Genomic DNA, 25,246 nt, shown 5'->3' with positions numbered 1-25,246 from the left:
CAACCTGTATACCATTTTAGGCTAAACAAACAAAAAAAAACGTGTTCGAGTCTTCTGGGTGGGAGAGGTAAGTTATGGGGAACTAACCAGGAAAAGTATGATAAACAAGGGCTGTGTAGTAAGATTTGTTGTACAGATTTAAGTCAATGCCTTCTCCATTGATAAAAAGTTGTTAAGAGTCATCCTTTTCGTGGTAAGGGAGAGGGAGACAATTTTACAAATGGAAATTTCTTTACTAAAGGAAACTTGTGCTCTGTTTTTGAAATTTTTTCTGTTTCTGGCCATCCTCAATGGTTTTTAGCTCAAAATAATCTGCATGCTAAAGAGACAGATCTGGGGATGGCATATTCTGGTATCTTTTTCACACAAGCACTCATCTTAGAGAGGTGTCTGTAGCATGAGGAGCCTGAGTGGGAGTCCAGAGGAAATACAGTTTCCAATTATCAACCCGAGGACCTGGTCCACCAGAAAAGGTAAGAGAGTTTGTGAGCCTCCCATCATCAATCACTGCTAGGGCTGCCCTTTGAAAGGTCAATCTGTTCCTGTGGACAGCTGAGCAGCCACTGTGCCTGGGGAGAGGTAAGCACAGCTGGAGACTCTGTGACCTGAGGAGACAGCAGCCTCCCTGGAACCTTTTAGGGACTCTCCCACAACAGGTCCTCCAGTCTATCCCATACAAGGAGCTGTGGATGGAACTGTAGACACCTCTATCTCAGACACATTTATCTTCTCCTCCTTAGAAACCGCACACAAACCTGTGATGTCCCTCCATCCTCCTTGGACCACAGTCTTCCAAGGGGAGACAGTGACTCTGACTTGCAATGGATTCCACCTCTATGCACCAGAGAAAACAAAATGGTACCTTAGGAAGGAGAAGCTAAGAGAAACTCCAGAAAACACACTTGAGGTTCGTGAATCTGGAGAATACAGATGCCAGGCCCAGGACTCACCTCTAAGTAACCCTGTGCGCTTGTTATTTTCTTCAGGTGAGAAAGAAGGTGAATTTGTTAAAACTTTAGAAATGGTTTTCATTTATCTCAGCTCTCTGGAGTTTCCAAGAACTGGGGTTCTTCATTCCTCTCTATTCCTTGACCTCAGCTGCTTTCAGTTTCCCGTTCTCCCTCATTGACTATTAGTGTTTTTCAAACTATTAGTGGAATGTGAGTTTAAATGTGAAATATTAATTCACAGTCTCACACACTTACATAGTCAAGGAAATGAGTTAGTTTTAGGGGATTCAAAGAGGGCACTGCCTGAGATCCTGCCTTTAGGACTTTGCAACCTTTCTTGTAAGGGAGAAATTATACACACACACACACACACACACACACACACACACACACGCACGCGCGCGCGCGCGATTATGCTAAGCATAAAGCAGAAAGGGAAAGGTTCTACTGAGGGAGTCAGAAGTGGGAAATCTCCAACCTCAGGTCTTTCTCCTCCCCACCTGTTCTGCTATCTGTCTCTTCTTCATTCCTACTTTTCTCTTTGACTGGCACCAAGCTCCCATATCTCTTCCTGGCTTAGAGGTAATGATTTGGATCACTTCCAGGGCAAGGCTCTATTGGGGTGGGCTTTCCACACAGTCATCAAAGAGAGAAAGGACAGAGCTAACCTCAGATTAGAATCTGAACAGCATGAGAATTCCACAGAGGACCACACTCATAGTTGCCTGTCCCCAGATAGTGTCTGATAAGATTCTGCTGCACAGCATACTCCAGTGAATGATGATATTTCCTAGTATAGTTCTTCAAATGCTCTTTCTTCGATAGCGCCTGCTCTGAGATTTGGGGAGCAGGCTAGTGTGAAATTTCACCATATTCTATGATATCAGGGATTTTGATCACACTTCCTCTCCGCTTATATTCTCTGTATTAGAATCCTTATATTTTGAATCTGACCTTGAATGTCTAAGTAGATGTGTCTGAAATTTATTTAGGAATTGTATCTGAAACATGCCACACTGATTTGGAAGGAGATGAGTGAATTTGGATCAGGAGGCTAAATCCTGTGGAGGAAAAAAGAAGAAAGCAAAAAGTCCCTTGTAATTCAAGAGGCACTGAGGCTGGAGGAAGCAGGAGTGCCCTGAACGACATATCTTCTCTCTATTGTTTCCAGAATCCTTAATCCTGCAGGCCCCATATTCTGTGTTTGAAGGTGACACATTGGTTCTGAGATGCCAGAAAAGGGGCAAAGATAAACTGACTGCTGTGAAATACACTTGGAATGGAAAGATTATTTCTACTTCTAATAAAAGCTGGGATCTTCTTATTCCACAAACCAGTTCAAATAAAAGTGGCTCTTATCAATGCATTGGATATGGGGAAAACCATGATGCATTCAGATCAGCATACAAAAAGATTAAAATTCAAGGTAAGCCTTTCATTTCATATAGATTTGCTTAGTGATGTCAGGGTGGGGAAACTGAGCATGTAAAAGGGGACTTTGAGGTCAATATTGAAACCCTGGATAGATGAGGGGCATAAGTCCTCTAAGAGGCAGAGAAAGTGAGGTGCTTGGCCCTGAATAAACCTGGGAAGAAAAGCACGATAGAGGGCTTAATACGCTTGTGTTGCTGTGTGTCTGAAGTTTCCTGGGACTGAGAATTCACACCCTCCTCTCCCACGGTGCTAAATACTCTCATGCTGTGCACTTGACTTACTTTTTCTCTCTAGAACTGTTTCCACATCCAGAGTTGAAAGCCACAGCTTCTCAACCTACAGAGGGGACTTCAGTAAACCTGAGCTGTGAAACACAACTTCCCCCAGAGCGGTCGGACACACAGCTTCACTTCATCTTCTTCAGAGATGACAGGGTTATCCTGTCAGACTGGAGTAGGTCCTCGGAACTGCATATCCCAACTCTCTGGAGAGAAAACTCAGGATCGTATTGGTGCAGTGTAGAAACAGAGAACCATAGCGTCTACAAACACAGCCTCCCATTGCAGATCCATGTGCAAGGTGAGTGCTGGACAACCAGACGGGGCAGGCCATGGCATCTTCCCACCTCTCCCTACAGGCATGAGCACTATCTAACAAAGATGAGTCTTGTTATCCTGACAGAGGCTCTGGGCTTAGGCTAAGTAAGGTATGTAATAAAAGAAATATTATAATTTTTTTTTTACCTCCCTTTCCCTAAAATCTCAGTCTCCCTTTGAATCTCTATCATCTCAGAGTGAGAGCTGACTCATGGAGTTAGATTTGAGAGATGTGGAAAACAAAATGAAAAAAGAAAACAAGGTACTCTGCTACTGAGTTAGCAGATTCTAGAATGCCAGATCTTAGGGCAAAATACTTAGAAGACAAGCATCCACCTGCTCCTAATCAATAGCAACAAACAATGTGAGTGCCTGTGACATGTATAGCAGAAGAGAAGGAGATAAATACATATAAACATAAACACAACAGATATCAGTTTTTCTTAGGTACCAAAGCAGGATTTCTGCAGATGGGTGTGGTCCAGTCTAGCGCCATGATGGCCATTATTGCTATTACCTATCCCTCAAAAGAACCAGACTGCCAGCTAGGATATCAGACAAAGCCCAAATGTTTCTCCAGGGCGAGTCCATGTTTCTTTCCTGAGGTCTTGTATATCAGGATGGAAAGTTTACCACATTTGGTGATGTTCTGGGCCCATAGTCCATAGTCTATTGGCCATAATGCTAATACCTGCTGAAGAGTATATCTTGAAGTCATATAAAAAATGACCTTGCTCAACACCCTAGCCCTGTCCTGCCTTTCCCCACATCAGGCCTTCACTTGTCATCTCATTTTTACATAGGGATCCCTGTGTCTGGAGTGCTTTTGGAGTCACAGCCCTCTGGGGGCCTGGCAGTTGAGGGGGAGATGCTGGTCCTTGTCTGTTCCACAGTTGAAGGCACAGGAGACACTACATACTCCTGGCACAGAGAAGATACAAAGGAGAGTCTGGGAGAGAAAACTCAGCGTTCCCAGAGAGCAGAGCTGGAGATCCCTGACATCAGAGAGAGCCACGTGGGGGGATACTACTGCACTGCTGACAACGGCTATGGCCCCATCCAGAGCGGGGTGCTGAATGTCATTGTGAAAGGTGAGTTTTAATCTCTATTGATCTTATTTGTCCTCAGCAAACATTTTAAAATCAGGGATGGGCATAACTAACATTACCCTTGTGATGCTCCTTTTTCTGTTTTCAGTTTCCCATCCTCTACAGTGATAGGCAATCTCTTCTATTAGAATATTAAATAACTCAGGTCAGAGTAAGAAACTACAGTGAGATAATGCTGGCTGAGAGCCATTTGCCTCTTGGAGGTGATTTTGTGTGTCTGTACTCTAATCCATTGTATGCTAACCCCCAAGAGGAACCTTCCCTCATTAGCAGTGTTTTAGGGTGGGACACAGCTCTGTCACCTGATAGTATCACCCTAGAGTGTTAACTACCTCTGCTTTCAGTAAATAATCCGCATATATCAGACATCAATAGAACCAAAGGCATAAGGCACTCCTTTACTTCATTACTAGGCCTGAGGGAGTCTTAGTAAACAAATTGTGTGCAGGTCAGTATGGAGAACAGATACCAAGCCCAGTTTTGTCCATTGAGGAGATAAGACTTTGGGATCCCACAGTTCTAGCTCATAGACTTCTCTTCCTCTCTCCCCAAGAAGTCACACTGGTTCAAGCTATTGGTACCAAGGAAACCTTGGGACCGGAAAAAAAAAAAGGGTCTCTATTGGGTTTCCTTTCCTCCTGTATCTCAGATTTAGTTGCATCTCTGGCTCTCCAATGGAGCAAGCTTTTATTGAGAAGTTACTGGAAAACTATATTTCACTGCTTTCCTTTACAATAAAACTCCTCAAAAGAATTATTTCTACTCACCCGCTCCCACTTTCTCTTAAATCCACCATTATCAGGGTTGAGTCTCTCTACCAAAATTAATCTTGAGGGAATCTATAGTGATCTCTATGTGGTTAACGACAATAGAAAATTCTCAGTTTCTATTTTTGCTTGACCTGTCTCCAGCTTTTGACACAATTAATCCCTTCCTCCTTCTTGAAACACTTTTCTCCTCAACTTCTGGGACATAACTCTCTCTTGGTATTCTACCTATTCACCAGACACTTTTTATACATTTCCTTTCTAGATCTCATCTTATTTCCAACCTCTAAATTTGGGGACTTCCATGACTCTGCCCTTAGACTCCTCTCTCTATGCCCACTCTTCATATCATATCATCCAGTCTTGCGATTTTGAAGGCAAGGACCTATGACGACCCCCAAGCTCAACCCACAACCTAGACTCCACCCTGAACTCAAGATTCATATATTTAAGTACATAAATCAAGTGCACCAAGATAATTGCTAACACCTCTAACAACTCATACAACACTCTTGATTTTCACCCCAACTAGGTTTCTGCTTAAAAGATCTATCTCTATTGACCTTATTTATTCTCAGAAAATTTCTTCAAATTAGGAACCGGCATAACTATCATTATCCCTGTTATGCTCCTTTTTTCTGTTCTTATTTTCCTATCCTCCACTGTGATAGGCAGTTTCTTCTACTAGACTATTAAACAACTCAGGTCAGAGAAAGGACATACAGTGAGGTAATGCTGGCTGAGACCTCCTGGTTGCTCAGACCAAAAATCTGGGCATTATCCTTGACTTCTCTTTTAATTCCATTCCCCATATTCTATTCACCTGCAAGTCCTGATGGTTCTACCTTCAAAATATAGCCAGAATTTGACCACTTCTCACCACCTCAACTGCCACCATCTGGTCCAAGCCATCAGCATTCCTTGCCTGAATTATTGCAGTAACATCCTACACTTGATATTAGCCAAAAGGCTGAGAAACGATCCTAACTGGTCTTTGGCTTCACTCGTTTCTCCCCAGTCTATTCCCAGTACAGCATCAGAGGGAACTATTAAATCATACTCTTCTCCTTAAAATCCTCCCCTGGCTTCCTATGCCCTTCAGAATGAGAACCAACATCCTCTCAATGATTCTCCAGGCCCTGAATGATCTAGCCATCCTGTCACCTGACCTTGCCTCCTGCTACTTTCTCCTATCCTCTACTCCAGTCACTCTGGCCCTCTGTCTCTTCCTCAAACTTTCCAGGCAAGCTCCCACCCCAGGGACTTTGCTCTTCCCTGACACCTTCATGCTTGCTCCCTCACTTTCTCCAGAATTCTACTCACTTTTTCAGTAAATGTTATCCCAGCCACCTTTTTAAACATGGGAGTCCTTTTTCTCAGCACTCCCTCTCCTGGTCCTGCTTGATTCTTCTTTTGTAGCACGTATAAACAACTGCCATGCCATGTGTGCCTTTGTTTGCTTGCTACCTCGTCCCCCACTTCTCATGTTAGCCTCATGAAGTGGATCCTTGTTTTGACCAGTGCCATATTTTTATTCACTCAATATTTCCTGCATGAATTAATTTTGTGCATATCATCTCTGTTGATCATATAACAATCCTAAAAGATAACGGTATTATTTCCAGTCTACAGAAAAGGAAAGCGAAGCTCAGAGAGGTTTGGTAATTTGCATAAAGCCACAGGGCTTATATATGGCAGCCTAGATTTGAACCTTGATGCAAACTTGCAGCTCAGAGATACAGAGGGCAATATCAAAGATCTCAGAGAAGTGCCCCACAGTAAAGTTCATACCATCAATTATTCTAATAAGCTGGGAGCTGTGCTGTTTATATGAGGCCAGCTTTGTCAGTCAGAGCCATGGACCTGAACAGTTTAGTTAGAGGCTCCGGGAAGGATTTGCTATGCTAACAGCCCAGCTGCTGCTCAATATTCCTTTTAACTCCCTTGAGGCAAATCTTGTGATCAAGAGGGGCCCTCCCAAGTCAAGGGACTGAGAGGCTTTCCCAGAACTGGGTGCCACAGCCCAAATAGATTTCTGCTTAAAAGATACAGAGTCTATATCTCAGTCTGGGAACAACAATATTGGATGCAATCCCCAGCAGAGAGGTACTGAGACTAGGATGGATGATGTCATTTCAATGGCATTTCAAGAATCAGCTTGGGGGAGGGATAGAGGGATTAGTAAAACTGAAAGCTTCAAAGGTCTCCTTCTTTAGACTCCTGACTGCCCTGAAATCTAGAGAGACATGTAAAGTAGGAAGTGCTGCTTCTGCAGGAAGGCTCATCAACTAGGAAGGCTCATCAACTAGAAAGCTTACCTCAGGGAGCCCAGAGGTTATAATCCCTGAGGAGGGTAATAGTGAATCTGTTGGTAAATTACATTTAAGTGTAAATTATTCATCTTCCTTTTTGGAGGTTAAGGTCATTAGAAAGGATTAGCCTCCCCTGATCTAGGCAGTGAGCTGGTCAATTCACACCTGATTTTATTTTGTGATCCTAACGGGCTTTGGCTTCACTTGTCACCACAGCTCTGCAAAACAAATGTGTCATCATCTATTAAGGATCTCAGAGATTAAACTGATGTAAAAGATTCAGTTGGTATTTGATGGGGTGGGGATTTCCTTCTAAATATTTTTTTGTTCATAGACTTTATGCAAAATCTCTGTGCTTAGAAATGGGATAATTTATAGCAGGAGAGAAACTGCAGAACCCTCGAGTTCTGGACTAAGGTGGGCAGTCTTAGCTTATCTGAGCTGTGATAACAAAATACCATAGTCTGGGTGGCTTAAACAACAGAAATTTAATTTTCTCAGAGTTCTAGAGGCTGAAAGTCTGAGACTAGAGCGCCAATATGGTTGGGTTCTTGTAAGGGTTCTCTTTCTGGTTTGCAGAATGCTGCCTACTTGCTGTATTCTCACATAGCAGAAAGTAAACGCAAGATCAAGCTTTCTGGTGTTTCTTCTTAGAAGGGCACTAATCCCATCTTTGGGACCCACCTTCATGATGTCATCTAAATCTAATTATCTCCCAAAGGTCCCATCTCCCAATGCCATCACATTGGATTTAGGACTTCAACATATGAATTTAGGGACACAATTCAATCCATAGCATGGGTAGGCTTAACTTATGGGGGTGTCCCCTAAGCTGACCAGAGAGCAGCATGAAGTTTCTGAAAGCATAGAAGATAGTGCAAGGACAACACATAAGAGCTAATACTTACACAGACTTAGTACTTATGAACCAGGCATTGTTCAAAGCATTTTGCATATATTAACTCACTTAATTCACCAGCAATAGTATAACTACTATTATCCCCACTTTACGGATGAGAAATCTGAGGCAAAGGGAGATTAAATAATTTTCCCTGGCCACACAGTGGAGAAATTTGGATTCTAGCTCAACAGTTTAACTTTAGAATTTATGCCTTTTTAACGAGGAAAACTTTCAGCTGCTTCCCTCCCAGAAATAGCCATCTCTTCTAAAAATTAGGGTTATCAGGAAGGGGAAATACCTTGCCTTCTGCCCATTGAATATGGATTCCTAGGTGTGGGTCTGACTGACGGGGGGGGATGACCCAGCAGGCAATGAGGAAATGAACAGAGGACGTAGTGGCAAACCCCCGTGTCCCTGGATTTCTCCCCTTCCCTCCAATCCTCTTCTTGTTCAGTTGTCATGATGAGGAAGCTCGGCTGGCCCCTGAACATTGTTTGTAGGTAGAACAACATATCAGTCACACAGAAAGTTTACTGGTTTTGTCAGGAAGGGAAGGATGTAGACAGAAATGTCACCAGCCACTAACAGCAAATGGCCATTCTGTGCTAGAAGTTATAAATGAAAATGGTCGTCAGTGTTGCTGTTGTTCTAATATCTGGATGTTTTCTGTCAAGTCTGTGATGCTTATGTCTGAAATCTGAATTTGGATTACCCGGGGACCAAGAATCTGTATGAAAAACACCACTCGCTATCACTCTTTGTCCTCCATCCTGCTTTTGCTTTTTAGTCCTTATCACCACAGGGCATGTTATACATTTATTTATTTGCTTATTGTCTGTCTCCCTTCCCTAGATTATGAACTCCATGAGAGCAGAAACTTTAGTGTCTTATTCACTGCTGTATCCTCAAGGCTTAGATCAGTGCCCGGCCCAAGGTAGCTTCAGTAAATATTTGCTGTATGAATGAATAAATTGAATGAAATCTCTTTTGCTGTGAATGAGAGGATAGGAGAATGGACCCAATGGGAAAATCCAAAACCCCTAAAAATTTATGGATTGTATTTGTCCATCTTTTTTTTTTCCTCTTCTCTTCTGCTCTTCAGAGAACATACGGCACAGGTTTCTATGAAGAAAAAACCTGGTGCCGTTTCATCGTGATGTCTCAATACTTAATGGAGGACAGTCTCTGAGTTACTATTAGTTCAATTGATGCCCATAGTCAGTGGTGATATTTGCTTTCTTTCCCAGGCAGGCTGCCTTCCCAAGTTAGATGGTGATAAAACACAGTTCCTTGACTTCTTTCTAGGTGTCTGGGGGAAATTCCAGAAGGCCAGATTACAAGAATACACAATGGGATTTCCCCTAGATTGCTGGTTTCTGAAATGATTCACTGAAAGTAGAGGGAACTATTTCCTTTAGTACGCCAGGCCTGGCCCACCCAGGGTGAGATTTTCTGGACACGATGTGGTCCAGGGTATCCTCATGAGTCCTGGTCCCTTGGATTCCTCCCTCTCTTAGGACTCAGGATCCTGACCAAACTGAGGAAAGGGTAATTGCAAGCCCTGACCCTCTTCTCTGGGGCTCACAGGACTTCTTTCCCCTTAGCGACTCCCGACAAGAGAAACGGCCTTATTGCTGCACTAGCTGCTGGAGGGCTGCTCGGAGTTCTTCTTCTAACTGTGGCCCTGCTGTTTCACTGCTGGCGCCAGAGGAAGTCAGGTTTGTGCTCTTCTCTTACCTTCGTGAGGGTCCCTGCACCATCCCTGCCTCGGGCAGCTCAGGTTTTGGCCAGCCTCAGTAGCTACCATTCCCTATTCACCACTCCCAGGGCTTACCACCCCCAGCGCTCACCCACATGTGTCCCTTTTTAAAGAACAGTTTCCCAATTAGACGCAGTAGGTGACAGCTGCTCTTATCTATCTGGCTGATTTTCTTTCTTCTTGTTTTTTTTTGAGTTGGAGTCTCACTCTGTTGCCCAGGCTGGAGTGCAGTGGCATGCTCAAGGCCACCCCGGCGTCGACTTGCTGGGCTCCGGCATCTTTCTGCCTCAGCCTTCCAAGCAACCGGAACTACAGGCATGCACTACTACGCCCAGTTAATTTTTTTGATCTATTGTAGAGATGGGTCTCACCATGTTGCCAGGCTGGTCTTGAACCCATGGGCTCAGGTAATCCTCTTGTCTCAGCCTCCCAAAGTGCTGGGATTACAGACTGAGCCACTGAGCCAGCCTATCTGGCTGATTTTCAAGTGAAAGGAAGGGAAGATGAATTTTGCAATGTAAAATTTCAAAAATTGTATCTAAACAGATTCCTTGAGCAGTTCCTTTGGTTCTTGGTAGACTGGCCAGTTAAATAATTCACCCTCTCTTAAATCTACCATAAATGAATATTCAGAATAAACTAAAGGGCTCTGAAGAAACGACTGAGAATGGGAGCTGGCTAACTTCTATCCCTGGGTCTAAGCTGGAACCTGCCATCTCCTGCCCCATCTGCCTTGGGCTCCCCAGGTTGGCCTCCCTTACGGGTGGGTAGTGGGGAGGGTGTCTCTCAGGCACTATCTGCTCTGTGCTTCCAAAGGCTTCTTGCTTGCTTTAAGCCAGGTCAGGCTCACTTCAAATGCCAGAACACCTGGTATAAGAGACAGGCACAAAACCCTTTTCAGTTCTAGAATAATTATCCACATCCTTCAACTCTGTCTCTTTCAATTCAATTCAATTCAGTTCCATTCCATTCCATTCCATTCTGTTCCATTCCATTCAGTTCAATTCCATTCAGTTCAGTTCAGTTCAGTTCAATCCAATCCAATCCAATTCAATTCAGCTCTCTAGATCCTTGTGAGCACCTTCTGTGTGCCCTGCACTGAGCTGGATGTAGGAAGCTCTGGACCTGTGACCCTGAGAGACTCCTTAGTAAACCTAAGTCAGAGCCCAAGTCTCCTCTGGGCATGACCACTGGCATTCATCGAAGTTCACCCACAGCTCACTATTCTGCACATGATGATTTGGTTACATTTAATATTCAAACAGACCTGAGCCCTAATAAAATCTCAGATAATTGCATCTTTAACTCAGGAGTGTGCAGCCCTGGCCCTAACAAAGTTATATGGTTTGTTCAATCCCTTTTCACATCATTGTCATGAGAATCCAGGACTGGGCACATGTTTGAACTGACTCTCTTGAGCAGCCCGTGTTTGTATGAAGTCTTTGAGAAAGAGCTCCCTCTGCTGACACGAATGCACCTTTGCTTTATTTTGCAGGAGATGGTTTCCGAAGAGATGAAACCAGGTGAGGCCTCAGCTTCTGCCAGAGCCTTTTTTTGTTTGTTTCTCAAGTATGCAATATGCAAAACTGTGGGGTTACAGAATTAGGTCAAGTTATTTCTTTTTGATCCTGTGGCTAGATACTCCCGTATTCATAGTCTTTAAACTGGCCAAAAATGAAACTTTCAAGAACTGTTCTTGTTGGCTAATGTTAGTATTACAGGTTTTGCACATGTTTAGATCAGTTTCGTATTTGAAATTAATACATTCATCTAAATGGATGGTACCAAAAGTTACCAAGGAATATTTCTGATACAAATAGTCCTAGACAGGACTGTAGTTAGACAGGACTATGTAGTTACTATAACTACACTTACAATGACTAGATTCTAGACTTTATACAAGTGTTCTAGATTTTCCAAGAACATCTAAGTTTTCAACAATCTTTTTTTTTTGCCCAAATAGGCACACATATACTCATTAGACATCTATTTGGAAAATATGGCCCTCTTCTTCTGTCTATGTCAGTGTCTCAGTCTTGGGTTAGAGCCAGGGATTGGAGTATGAATTATGTCTAATTCCTTCTTGAATTGTACAGACATAGACTTGTAAGGATATTTAGTCACTAATTCCTGATAATGAGGCCAGTATTCTTTTTTTGTTTGTTTTTTGAGTTGGAGTCTCACTCTGTCGCCCAGACTGGAGTGCAGTGGCCGCTCCCGGCCACCGCAGCCTCGACCTGCTGGGCTCTGGCGATCCTTCCGCCTCAGTCTTCCGAGTAGCCGGAATTACAGGTGCGCGCTACCACTCCCGGCTAATTTTTTGATTTATTGTGGGGATGAGGTCTCGCCTGCCCAGGCAGGTCTCGAACCCGTGGGCTCAGACAATCCACTCACCTCAGCCTCCCAAAGGCGTGGAATTACAGGCTGAGCCACCGAGCCCGGCTGAGGCCAGTATTCTTAACCAACTAAGAGTGGCCATTCTAACGATTGGATGATTGTTACTATGATGTCAGAGTCCCTCTAACTTTGTCCCCAGTCAACCTGCCCATACCACAGCCTTAGGGTTTCTTTCCAAAGAACAGTCTGCCTCTATATAGACCTATAGAGACTCCAGTTAAACCATTCAAGGTTTCTAGTTTCCTATTGACTGCTGGCTTTCTCCCAAACCCCTTTCTCCTCTGCCTCTCTCTCTGGCCATCTCACTCTCCTGCTCCTTATACAGTCCCAGGGATCATCATGTGTTTCTGTGTCTCACAGGACCCCTCCTCCAGGCTCAGGAGAGTCCTCCCATTCCATCTGTCCCACCCAGGTGGAGCTGCAGCTGTTGTATGACAATGGTGAGGATTCCCCTGCAAGAAGCTTCTCCTGGCCTCAGTCAGGAAAAAACAATGTTATTTAAGCCCTGGGAAATGCCTATGGTCTCCCTAAATTGTCTCAAACTCAGATATTCCCAACAAATAATTGCTTCATTGTGTGTCCATGAAGAGTCGAGAGGATACTTGGGAAGAGGCATCAGCAGCATGCAATACTAACAGGGACAGCCTCGAAAGTATTGTCTTTTCTTTACAGTACACCCTCAAGTGGGAGACTTGGTATATTCTGAGATCCACGTTATTCAGATGAGAGAAGAAGAGAAAGGTATGTCTCCTGGAAGAGATAGGTATGTCTCCTGGAAGAGATTCTAGCTGCAAACTATACTCAGTCATTCAACAAACATTTACTGAGCACCTCTTGTGTGCTAGGTAGTATTGTAAGTATTGTTATAGTCTGAGTATCACTTGATTGCTAAGCCTCGACACCAATAAATCAAGTGGCAGGAAACTGGTAGAAAGAACTTTATTTCTGAATTCAAATCCAGGGAGCAGAGCCAGGCTCCTGGCCTTTCTAAAATGGTCCTGCTTCCCCTTCAGATTTCACAGTCTGCTTTTATAAGTTCAGGGTTGTTGGTACCTATACATTGACTACATGACTGGCAGAGCATTGTACAGAACTTAAGTTATAGCCACATTTTGTCAGTGATGACATTTCCTGCCACTGGTTACCAGAGGTATCTCACAGTTTCTTATCAGTAACACAAGGCAGAGCTGTTAATCAAGCTTGCCAGAAAGTAAAGGGAGTTCATAAGGTCTAAGACATCATTACTACATGCTGTTATTAGTGCACAAAAGTTATACAAATCGCAAGACTTAGGATTAAATTGATACTATATTGTTCAAACCTGTGACTACTAAGAAAACAGAGTAAGTAGGATTCATTTCTCTCAGTTAGTTGGGCACAGTCTGCAGGGAAGTTAAGAATTCTTTGAAGTTATTTACTGAGAGTACATAGGAGATAAGGGGAAACCTTCTTTGTTAACTCTCAGAATATGGGCACACCTCATTAAAAAGGGTACCTGCATAATGATCATTTGTAGACCTAACCCCGAATTGTATTAAAATAAAAAATTTTAAAAGAAAAGAAAAGCACTGCTCAGTAACTGAACCTGTGGTCCACTTGGGCTTTCTGAGATAGGAACTCTACGTCCAATATCAAGAAAATCACTTCAAAATCATTTCAGAGGTTCAAGAGGACTTTCTGAGAGCTCCTTCTCCAGGCTGGAGTCTATAAAGTAGCAAACTCTACTCCCCCACCCCCACTCCCTGATAGAACTTTCTGGGTGGAGCTTCTGGATAGAAACTTATGAGTGCACAGAAATTGATCTTGCCTTCTAAAGAAATCTCTTTAACAAATCTTTATTTTCCTCCTCACATTTTCTTGATCTAAATGATAAACCCGGGCTCTTGGAGTCAAGAAAACAAACAGTTCTATATCTTATATAAATCTATAAGAGTATATGGCACCTCCTTTGGGAATTTAAATTCTCCAGTATCTTTGTGCCCAGTAAGAATTTCAGTTGTAACCTGATGCTGAATCTGTTTTACAAATGAAGTAACTATGCACAAGACTAAGAGAGGCTGACGACTTTCTTCAGGTCACAAAGCCAGTAAAGACAAAGCTAAGACCAAGTCCTCTGACTTGCCATGATGTCTGCTGCTTGTACAGCCTGTTACTATATCTGACCAATATATGTCACCTGATTATTTGTTTTGTCTGTCACTTGGATCTCTGAGCCACCTCTGTTAATCAGGACTCTCTTTGAATGGTAGAATTAGAACTGCCGCCTACTTTCCTGCGTTGACTGAGCGTATCTTATCTTATGGAGCTACCTTGATCATTTTGCTGTTGTTCATACTCTATTCTTGACATCTTTGTTGAAACACCATTTAAGCCAAGCATTCTGTTGATGGGCTAGTTATATTTCAAATACTTGAAGTATTAATGAGCTGTAGAAAGATTTCTTCCCCCATTCTTCAAATTTGCATGAAGGCCCTGAAATCATATGCGAAGTTCTGTGCATATGACCATTATTCTGGGGAGAGAGTACATAGCTTTCATCCTTTTATTAAAAATATATTCAATCTCAAAAGGTTTGAGGTAAGAATATAGTAAGACAGAGAGAAACTGTGAGTACCTCGGGGTACATCTTCTTTTCAGGCTGTTTCTCTCCATGAAATTACTATGTTCCCTTGATAAATTCTCTATTTTTCTCTGACATTTAAAATTTTTTGTATGTGTCGTCTAACAAATCATATCTGCTAAACCTTCCTCTCACTAGAGTTCCATTTCTAGGAAACCATGGCGATAAAATAAAAAACTAGAACATGCTAGTATGAGAGGGAGTGTTTTTCACAGGCCATCATGTGTTCAGCTCTGAGGGCAACTTGTTAAACTGTGGGTGGTGAGATGACTGTAGTGTAAGTTAAGCAAGAATTAAAACTAAAAGAAAAATAATCTCTCAACATCTGGTAGAGGAAGAGAGTGAGGTTTCTTTTTCTTTTTCTTTTTTTATTGTTTTATTTTAAAGATGTGGGGTATAGTTTAGGGTGAGGTATACAAATGTTCCTTATGCAAGTACCCTTGTTGATGAGGTGTGCTCTCTCTCCCTCAGCAGATTCCCACTAATGCCCATCCTTTTCTTATAGTATTGTGATAATTGTTCAAGGTCCACTTATGAGTGAGAACATGTGATACTTAGTTCTTTGTTTCTGTGATAGATTACTCAGTATTATAAACTGTAAGTTCATCCAAGTTGCTGTGAAGTTCATAATTTTGTCCTTTATGGCTGCATAATATTCCATCATGTGTACATGCCACATTTTTTTTTTATCCAGTCCTCTTTCGATGGGTAGCATGGTTAGTTCCATGTTTTTGCTATTGTGAACAATGCTGCAATAAACATACGTGTGCAGGTATCTTTTTCATAGAGTGATTTGAGTTCCTCTGGGTATAGTCCAAGTAGGGGGATTGCAGGGTTGTATGGAAGATCGATTTTTAGATCTTTTTTGAGTTGGAGTCTCACTTTATCGCCCGGACTGGAGTGCAGTGGCCGCTCCCGGCCACCGCAGCCTCAACCTGCTGGGCTCCGGCGATCCTTCCACCTCAGCCTTCCGCGTAGCTGGAACTACAGGTACGTGCTACCACACCCGGCTAATTTTTTGATTATTATAGAGATGAGGTCTCACCAAGTTGCCTAGGTGGGTCTCGAACCCGTGGGCTCAGGCAATCCACTCACCTCAGCCTCCCAAGGCACGGGATTACAGGCTGAGCCACCGAGCCCGGCTGATTTTTAGATCTTTTAGGAATCGCCAAACTGTTTTCCACAGAGGTTGTATTAGTTTATACTCCCACCAACAGTGTAGAAGTTTTCCCTTTTCCCCACATCCAGTGAGGTTTTTTAGCTTGATATTGAGGGAGGACTTTACAGATCAATGTAGCTTGAGAAGAACTTGCAGAGGGCTGGGCTAAGAAACGGTAAAACAAAAAATCAAATGTGTTGTGGGACGTGTTGAGGGTCAGTGTGGGGAAAACATGACAATCAGTAGAGAAGGCCCAGTGGCTTCTGGAATCTAGGGAACAAGCTGGCAGACTGGGTTGTGACTACTTCCTTATGCCCACACTTCAATGATTTCCTTTCTCTCCACAGCCAATACCTCCAGGACACTTCTAGAGGAAAAGGTGTGTTTCATCTCCCCACTCTTTTCTCGCCACCGTTACCTAGAGCCTTATATTCCCCTCTATTTTCAGTTCTCCTTCCATCTTCTTTCCATCCCAGCATGCCTTGGTTGTCTATTCTGAAGTGAAGACACAGCTCCCACATAACTCAGCTCCCAGATAACTCACCTTCATCATCTCTAAGAACAAAGACACCATGGAAAGTTACAAGCATGTCGTACTCATGTGACTTGCCCCTTATCCAAAGCCCCAGGGGTCCTCAAGACCCCCGGAGTGACCAACTAACTCATGCTTTCCAATTCTTCTCACCCATGTGCATTCACTCCCAGGACTCCTCAATCATCTGCTCTGAAGTAGAACTGGGAAGGACTCTAAAAGATTTTGCTAAAATGACCAGGATCCACAGTTAAGAGAAGACCCTGTGTTACCACTCTGGGCCTAACTTAGTGTATTCCTTAGGGTTGATTTAGAGAAGGGGAATAAGGAGAGAGAAGGGCTGTTCTTGAAAAACAGATGCACAAATGTTGGTGATTTGGGGTTTGCCCAGAGACAAGAAAGACTGAGTGACCCGGATCTCTGCTTAATACATTTACAGCAGTTCTCTCACTGGAGAATCACTCGCTTTGGTTGGTTTGTGAGTGGCTGCCCAGGTACCACACAGACAATGCAAAGCCCCTTCACATTTTGCCTGCACAATTTACACTGTTGGGATTAAGTTGCAGACAGAAGAATCCATCTCTAATGGTTTACGGAATGAGGAATTTGAAAGAGAATATGAAGAGATTGACAAAATCATTAGAATAGCTGGAGATGCAGGGCTGAGCTTCCAAAAGCCAAAGATAATTGTACTTATGTTATTAGGGACAAAGGCTTGTGGCATCAGAGAAAAGAGATACAGATATGAAAAAGTTAGGTAACAACTCCACAAACCACAATTTAAATTGAAAATATCAGTATAAACTCATGATAAATTCTCTTTTTTTAAAAAAGATGCATTTCCTAAGTCTGTCCACTAAAAAGGCCAGGAAATAGTTACCAGCTGAATAGCAGTAAGCACCCCTTTCAGAGATTGTAACCTTTCTTGTTGAACTATGTTTTGAGTTGCCAAATAGCTGATGTGAAAATAGTTTTTCTAATAAATGAAGAAAGAAGGAAAGAAATAGGAAACCATTATTTTGCATGGATGTTTTACCATACATCATTGGTTAACATTGGTGAACGGAAAAACTCGACAGCCAAACATGATAGGCCTCCTGGTGCCAGAATTCCATAACACCTACAAAGTATCCATGCTCCAAATATCGAAACTGAACCCAATCAAGTTTTTAGCTCTTACTGCCCTTTTACAGGAAATGCAAGGAACAAAGGACCTCCTTGTTAACAACACCATGGAATTACCATCAGCAAAGTGCAAACTAAGGAAAAATTCTCTAGGGCAAATGACCTGGTTTCTTTAACAAATAAATGGCAAAAGAAATAGGGCAACCCCTTCGGATCCCCTCCCACTATGGGAGCTTTTCTGTCCTCTTAATAAATCCTGCTTTCAAAAAAAAAAAAAAAAAAAAAAAGAAAGGGAGAGAAAAGAGGAGATAAATAAAGAAAATTAATTTGAATGTTTCTAGCATAAAGAAAAAGATGAATATTTATGGTGATAGATATTTAGATATTCCAATTACACTGATTTGATCTTTATAGGGAAGACTATAAATTAAAAGAGACTTAGACTTACCAACTAAAAGGAATGGGTGGGCTTGTTTGGATCATGACTCAAATTAAGTTAAGAAAAAAAGTCACTCAAATACTAGGGGAAATCTGTACACTAATATTAAGCAATTACTGTGTGTTTGGTATATAAATAATAGTATTAGTCATGTTTTTTATACAAACAAAAAGGAGACTCATTTTTAGAGCTTATATTGAAGTATTAGATGAAATGTATTAATGTAGATTAAGTGTGCTTTAAATTAGTAGATTAAATGATGTGATTTGGTTTGAAATAATCCGATGAAGGGAGGGAGAGTAGGAAGTGGGTAGGGTTGTAAATGAAGCAGGAGGTGTCATGTATGCAGTATTTCTGGAGCTGGGTGACAGGTACCTCGTGGGGAAGGAGGGCTTTTGCTTCTCTACTGGTGTATGTTTTTTATTTTCCACAATAAAGAGTTAAAATATCTATACCTGGAATACCGCCTCATTTGATCATTCCCCATTTCCACCCTTGTCTGAGGCACCGCTCACTTTTGTTACCACGGGGCCTTCTCGGCTGCCTTCTTTGTCCTTTTCTTCCCTACTGCCATTCTTAGCACTGAGGTCATCATGCTCAAAACCCTGTGGTGACACCTCGTCTCCCTTACATCAAAAGCCAGAGGCCTGCAGTGTCCACGAGAATCCACCTGGTGATCACCCCCATGGCTTCTCCCCTCATCACGCTGCTGCAGACATTCGCCCTTCCTTGGTGCTCTCACACATACCAGGCAAATGCCCACAGGGGGCCTCTGCCCTGGCTGCTCCCTGCTTAGAATGCTTTTCTTCTCAGATATCCCGCAAGGTTTTCAGGTCTGCCTGCAATCACATGTAAATTGAAACTGCTGTCTTCCATCTTCAGCCAATTTAACTTCATGTCCCTGCTTTACTTTTTTCTCCACAGCACTTACCCTTTCAAGTGCACTATAAATTTTGCTTATTTATTGTGCTTACTGCACATCATCCCTTTTTTCTTTTTATATTTATTTATTTTAAAGATGTGGGGTACAATTCAGGTTTAGGTATACAAGTGGTCATCATATAGAAGTTAAGTTTCTTAAGGGCAACAACATTTGCCCCTTTTTGTTCACTGATACATTCCAAGTGCCTAGAAATGTGCCTGGTACACAGTAGATACTTAGTAAAAAAATTTTTTTGAGTTGGAGTCTCACTCTGTAACCCAGGCTGGAGTGCAGTGACCCGCTCATGGCCACCACAGCCTCAACCTACTGGGTTCTAGTGATCCTTCCGCCTCGGCCTTAAGTAGCCAGAACTACAGGCACATGCCACCATGCCCGGTTAATTTTTGATTTATCGTAGTGACGAGGTTTTACCAAGTTGCCCAGGCTGGTCTCAAACCTGTGGGCCTCCCAAAGTGCTGGGATTATAGGCTTAAGCCACAGTGCCCAGACTTCTTAATAAATATTTTTGAGTGAATGAATTATCTATTTTAGTGAGCAGAATTGCCCTATCCATGATGGAAGGGGTCCAATGCAAACAATCCGCTACCACAAAGCAAACTGTCCCCCAAGGATGTGGCATTCTATTAGAGGATCGGATGTGGCTTCTGAGTGTGTCTGTTGGGCACTTAGCAGTAGTCAGAGTGGACTTGGTGACTGGATGTTTATGTGCCTGAGTCCATACATGACCTCTGCACCTTCCACCAGGATCATTTCATATGTGAGCCCTTGAGCAATCACTGGAGTAACAGGAGAAAGAGACTTACTGACATCCACCTAGGGCAGCATATCACATCCTCATGATTGTTGAGGTCCTCCTCTGCAGGAAGCCCTTGGGTGAGTGTTCATGTAAGACACAAATATTCTGCACATGTATGTTTGTTGCAGGTCTATTCACAATAACAAAAAACGTGGAATCAACCATGTTGCCCATCAAAGCTGGATTGGAATAAAAAATGTGATACATATACACAATGGAATATTATGCAGCCATAAAGAAGGACAAACTTATGAACTTTGCAGCAACTTGAATGGATTTAGAGTCAATCATACTCAGTGATCTATCACAGAAACAAAGAAGAGAGTACCATATGTCTCACTCATAAGTGGACCTTGAACAATGATAATACTGTAAGAAAGGGATTGGCGGTAGTGGGAAACTGCCAGGGGAGGGAGGGGTACACCTCATCAGCAAGGATACCTGCATAATCAATGTTTGTATACCTAACCCTGAATTGTACCCCACATCTTTATAATAATAAGTTTTAAAAAGACACAAATATTCTCACACTCTGGGTCTATTCAGGGAGCGAGGTCCACCAATGTAACTTTCCCCTAATCTTTCAAACCCCTGACTACATAACTCCAACCACTAGCCAGAGCTCATGAATCCGAGTAGAGGCCTACACCTGAATGTCTTATCTTCTGGGCAAAGTGGAGCACTGGGAATGCCCTTCTTCTTCACAGTTCTCTAGGGAATCTGAGTGGGGCTACAGTGCCACAATAGTCACCTCAAACTTATGAGGCATATTTAATCAGGACAGATGTTTTTTTCTCCTTTGCTGCCAGCTGGTTGTAGGGAACTCACTGCCAGGTCATAGTTGTTGGTTGCAAGAGGTGTGGGAGAACAGCAGAATGTGAGCCAATTATTGTTTATTCAACTTACTGTTGTCTCAGGCCATTCTGAAGTCAGGTCTTTCACAAATCACTTCCACTTTGTGATGGAATGATGCTGTACATGCATGATTTTTGGGTTAGTGAATCAAACAGCTTCCAATTCATAGTGAACAGCTCAGATCTCTGGTGTGCCATGATCAAGTGTTCAGTGAATGTCATGAACCAATTCTAGCCAAGAGCTTCTTAAAATAAAGCAAAAAAGATAGTGACTTGAAGAGCACATAGCTTTGCTCCAAAACCCTAGGGTTCTCTACTATGATTCTCCTGTCAAGTCTTGCTACAAAATTTACACAACATCCTGATCAGCCATGGCACTTCTGGGCCCTTTGTATATGCTGCATCATAAAAGCCAAGGTCAGAGTTGATTGTACTAGCCTAGACAAGTTAAAGACCCTTTGTACAGGGGCCCACCCAAAGATGGTAGCTTTATGAGTTATTTAGTTACATATTAGAACAGGGAAACCAAATGTGATGTCTATTGCTTCCAGAGGCCTATCAAGTGTTGTGCTTCTTTTTAAAGAGAATAGAATCAACAATTTAATTTACTTTGAAAGAACTATCATGGCATGATATAGACAGACAATTACATAGAAGAGGGAGGATTGGATGTTAATGAGAACAAAGGAATTCATTCACTGAATGAAACCTGCATATCTTGCTGAGGACAGTAGACCAGGGATGATAGAAGAACATGATTCTGTCTGAGGCTAAATAAATTGGAATAGATTCTAGAATCAATGTACCAGTTCAAGAAGCTGGTCCTAATTATTTTCTCTCTTGGTGGATCATACCTGTATGTAACAATGACTTTGGACAAACGAAGTTGAGATAATAACAATTCTTAAGTATAATGTAGAGGAAGGATTCAGAGATTTATAAAGATGAGTTTGTAGAAGTGGATTTATCACACATGTCCCACTCCATATACCCTATGTCTCCTAGGAAGGTACGCCTTTCCACACCACATTGAAAAATATATTTGTGATAAAAAAGAAAAGTACTTTTGAAAAATATACCAGAAATAGGTCAGGGACAAAGGTAGAGATATTGCTTCTGAAATGAACTCTCTGATTATGTGGTGTGTCAGCACAGCTGAGACTCCGGGAGGCATGCCTACAATCACAGAAAACAAGGCCAAGGTGGTAATCACAATACAATGATTGGCAAGGACTTCGGGTCATAGGCACAAAACAGGTGAGCAGGTCATAAGTGTTTAATTGAAAACAAACTGGAAGCCTGGATAGAGTCACCAAAGAGAGTCATGCCCACCCCATTTTTTGTAACTGTATCAATCAGGGTTTGGTGGCAGACAACAGAATCCACTCTAGCTGATTTATGAAAAGAGAGGTCAGTTTAGGGCATTTCAGAAAAGGCTGGAGTGTAGTACTCTAGGCTGAGCTTCCAGGAACAAATTCCAGAAGCAAACTGCCAAACTGATCTGATAAGAGGCCAATCACTTTCATCACAGCTGTCACAAGATCCATGAAGCCTCTGCTACTACTGGAGAAGCTCCCAGGTGCAAATGCTGCTGTCATTGCCACTGAGCATATAAAATTAGAATGTAAAGGTAGTGACTTAGAACAATGAAAGTACCCACTTGCATCACCTAGCTTCCAGAAGAGCCATAAAGTCATACAAGCCTCTGAATCTTGCAGGCGGCCTGTTTAGTGAAAAAGAGGTTGCATGCAGAGGCCCAGACTTTACCCTTCTAGTTTCTACTGAATAAGGAGTCATTCTAGAAAGATGTTATGTTGGTATTGGCAGTCGTTCTTCAGTTCCTACCACCATATTTCTTTTAGAATGGTGTGTGTGTGTGTGTGTGTGTGTGTGTGTGTGTGTGTGTGTGTGTACTTTTAGTATAACAAGTAAAAGATGCAAAGGAAGTGTATCAAACAGAATATAGATTTTTCCATTATGAGATTTCAGTTCAAGTCCACAGTGTGTCAATTACTACCTATAAGTCCTTAGACAAGCTGCTTAAATTTTACTGGGTTCAATTCCTTCTGTGCAAAACGAAGACCATGTCCACCTTGTACAGCTGTTGTGAGTTCTGTCTCAAGACTTTTGCACTTGCTGCTACCTCTGGCTGCAATGCTTTTCCTCCTGCAACCCGGGCTTGTTCCCTCACAATCTTCAGTGACTACTCAGATGCTATCTTTTCTATGATGTCTTCTGTTGCCATCTGTGTAAGGTAGTAATATGTCGCAGCCCCCATCAACCACCCTCATCTTCTACTTCATGTTTCTCCAATACACTTTTCAGCATCTGATATTCTAAGTTTTTTCTTATTTGTTTATCTGATTGCTCCACCTACAATTTATGCTTTATGGGAAAAAGACTTTTATCTGAAGTTTGTTGTGTTCACTAAATGTACCCTCCACTGTATCTTCCAGAGACCAATGATGTGGTAAGCACTTAAGCAACATTTGTGAGTTATGAGGATTATATAATGTAATGAATTTAAGTGCCTGATAATGTGCCCTTCTCATATAAGCACTTAATACACGTTAACTCTTAGTGTTAGTGCTTATCCCACTGACATGTTTTCTAGGTCAACAAATATTTATTGAGCAATTTGCATACCAAACACAAAAATTGTTCAGAAAAAGTGTCACTCCTTAAGAAATTTTCACAATAATATACTGGAAGAGACAGATACATAAAGCAATAACTTCCATGTAATATGAAAATCATTTGGAAGTACACTTAGCCTGCATGGTAGGGAAGGTAACACTAACAGTTGTAACAGATGACTGGATGACTTCAGAAATCTCAGGAACTTTCCAGAACAAAACATGATCACTTGTTCCCATAGTGAAAGACAAGGCTCTGCTCCACATGGTCATTCAGGAACCCAGCCCTCCTGTAGCTCATGACACCACCATCTTCAGGACTTCCAAATTCTTTGCAAAAGAAGAGTGTATCAGTTGACCCAAGACCCTCTTGGGGACATCCCTGAAGGTGGCATGCATTCTTTCCTCCCACATTTCATCAAACTCAGTCCCAGTTCTCTGACTATCTCAGGGGGTGGGAAAAGCAGTCCAGCTACCATACAAGAAAACAAGGGTCAGATCAGGTTATTATCCTGGCAAGTCACTACCACATTCAGTCATGGGAAATTTTCAGGAAAAATTTTCTGGAGGAGATAGTTTATAGAAATTAAGAGAGTGTCACATGTGGAGCCAGGAAAACGTGAGTTCAAGTCTGGGTCAGAATCAGCAGCTGTGTGTTCTTAGCTACTCAAACTCTCCAATCCATTTTCAATCTCTGAAAAATGGAAGCAACATAAAGTATAAAAAACTTAAACTCGCAAACTTGTGAAGATTAAATGTGTAAAATCTTAAGCACAATGTCTGGGACAAAGCAGGCATTTAATACATGTTAAGTATCAAGAGGAGGAGGGAGGAGAAGAACAGAAAGAAAGAAAAGAAATCAAATAGGAAAACTAGACACAGAGGGAGTGGGCTAGGGAATGAAGAGAAGGACTTTAGGCTGAACTAGAAAATGTGCAGAGGCATAAGACTGCAAAACATGTCCAAGAAATTACAAGCAGTTTAGTATATTTGTAGAAGAAAATTCTTTTTACTGGAAAGTCATGACCGTCCAGAGAGGGTGAAAATCTAGTAGGCCTTGGTGCCAGAATCAGGAGCTTTATCTTGTAACCATAGAGTGACACAGAAGTTTAAAGTCAAACAAATATTTATATTTGTCCTTGAGATAGATCCTTCTGGTGGTTGTGTAAAGGGCAACTTTGAGGTGGGAGAGACTGGCTGGTGGCATGGAGGGTGTGCAGGTGCGATGACTATTGCCTAGGTTAGATGAAGAGGATCAGAGTCACAGATGTGCTGGAGCAGAGGGGTGCAAAACTTGTTTTGTAGGAAACTCAGTAAAAACTAGGGTTGATTGGAGAGGAAGGAGAGAGTCTACACTGACTCCCAGGAATTTGGCTTGGGCAACCAAGGGAAGGATGATGACCTAACCAGAAAGAGATGGCAGCATAATCCAAAAGCTCCTCAGTCATACTGCTATCTCACTGATTTCCTCTTAATATTGCATTTTATGTATTAGGATTTAATTTTCCAAATTTGCTCCCCAAACAATTTCTAGAAACCTCAAGATTCATACCAGCTTTCTTTCCCTGGGACCATCATTTTCTTGCTTCATCTTTTTTTTTTTAGAATTTTGTTTTTGACAATTTCTTGCTTTTACTCTTGAGTCAAGGTAGAAAAAATTCACCTATATAATCTCTATGATCCTCCCAGCTCATCTATTTCATGATTCCCCTGTACACACCATCAGCCTTCAGTGCACATCAGCTCTGTCCCAGATTCTTGCTTATCATATTTAATACAGTCTCCAAAGCTGAGTGTGAACTTGAGATAAGATGTAAAAACAATCCCCACCCAAATGTTAGCTCAAGAGTTGCAGAAAGAGGAACCTCAAGATAAATATATCATTTATATTTATGCAAAAGTATATTGGGTCATCAA

The 25,246-nt window shown here is 42.1% G+C and overlaps 1 protein-coding gene across 1 annotated transcript; it reads left to right on the top strand.

Moving 5' to 3' along the window:
- The first annotated feature begins 397 nt into the window (after positions 1-397).
- On the top strand, positions 398-16,543 carry FCRL4 (Fc receptor like 4). The gene is made up of 11 exons (XM_008055005.1): positions 398-473; positions 741-986; positions 2,122-2,376; positions 2,679-2,963; positions 3,784-4,071; positions 9,674-9,787; positions 11,324-11,351; positions 12,586-12,665; positions 12,898-12,966; positions 16,352-16,383; positions 16,481-16,543. The coding sequence occupies exons 1-11, from the start codon at positions 398-400 to the stop codon at positions 16,541-16,543; spliced, it is 1,536 nt and encodes a 511-aa protein (XP_008053196.1).
- Positions 16,544-25,246: the final 8,703 nt, after the last annotated feature.

Source organism: Carlito syrichta, unplaced genomic scaffold, assembly GCF_000164805.1.
Source record: "Carlito syrichta isolate Samal-C Ts95f unplaced genomic scaffold, Tarsius_syrichta-2.0.1 Scaffold80230, whole genome shotgun sequence".
Classification (NCBI taxonomy): Eukaryota; Metazoa; Chordata; class Mammalia; order Primates; family Tarsiidae; genus Carlito; species Carlito syrichta.
The sequence above is the reverse complement of the archived record's forward strand: the minus strand, read 5'-3'. Positions and strand labels throughout refer to the sequence as shown.

Coding starts and splice junctions, on each gene's coding strand:
- FCRL4 (XM_008055005.1), top strand. CDS start 398: ATGAGGAGCCTGAGTGGGAGTCCAGAGGAAATACAGTTTCCAATTATC. Junction 2,964..3,783: donor ATTGCAGATCCATGTGCAAG/GTGAGTGCTGGA, acceptor ATTTTTACATAG/GGATCCCTGTGTCTGGAGTG. Junction 11,352..12,585: donor TTCCGAAGAGATGAAACCAG/GTGAGGCCTCAG, acceptor TGTGTCTCACAG/GACCCCTCCTCCAGGCTCAG.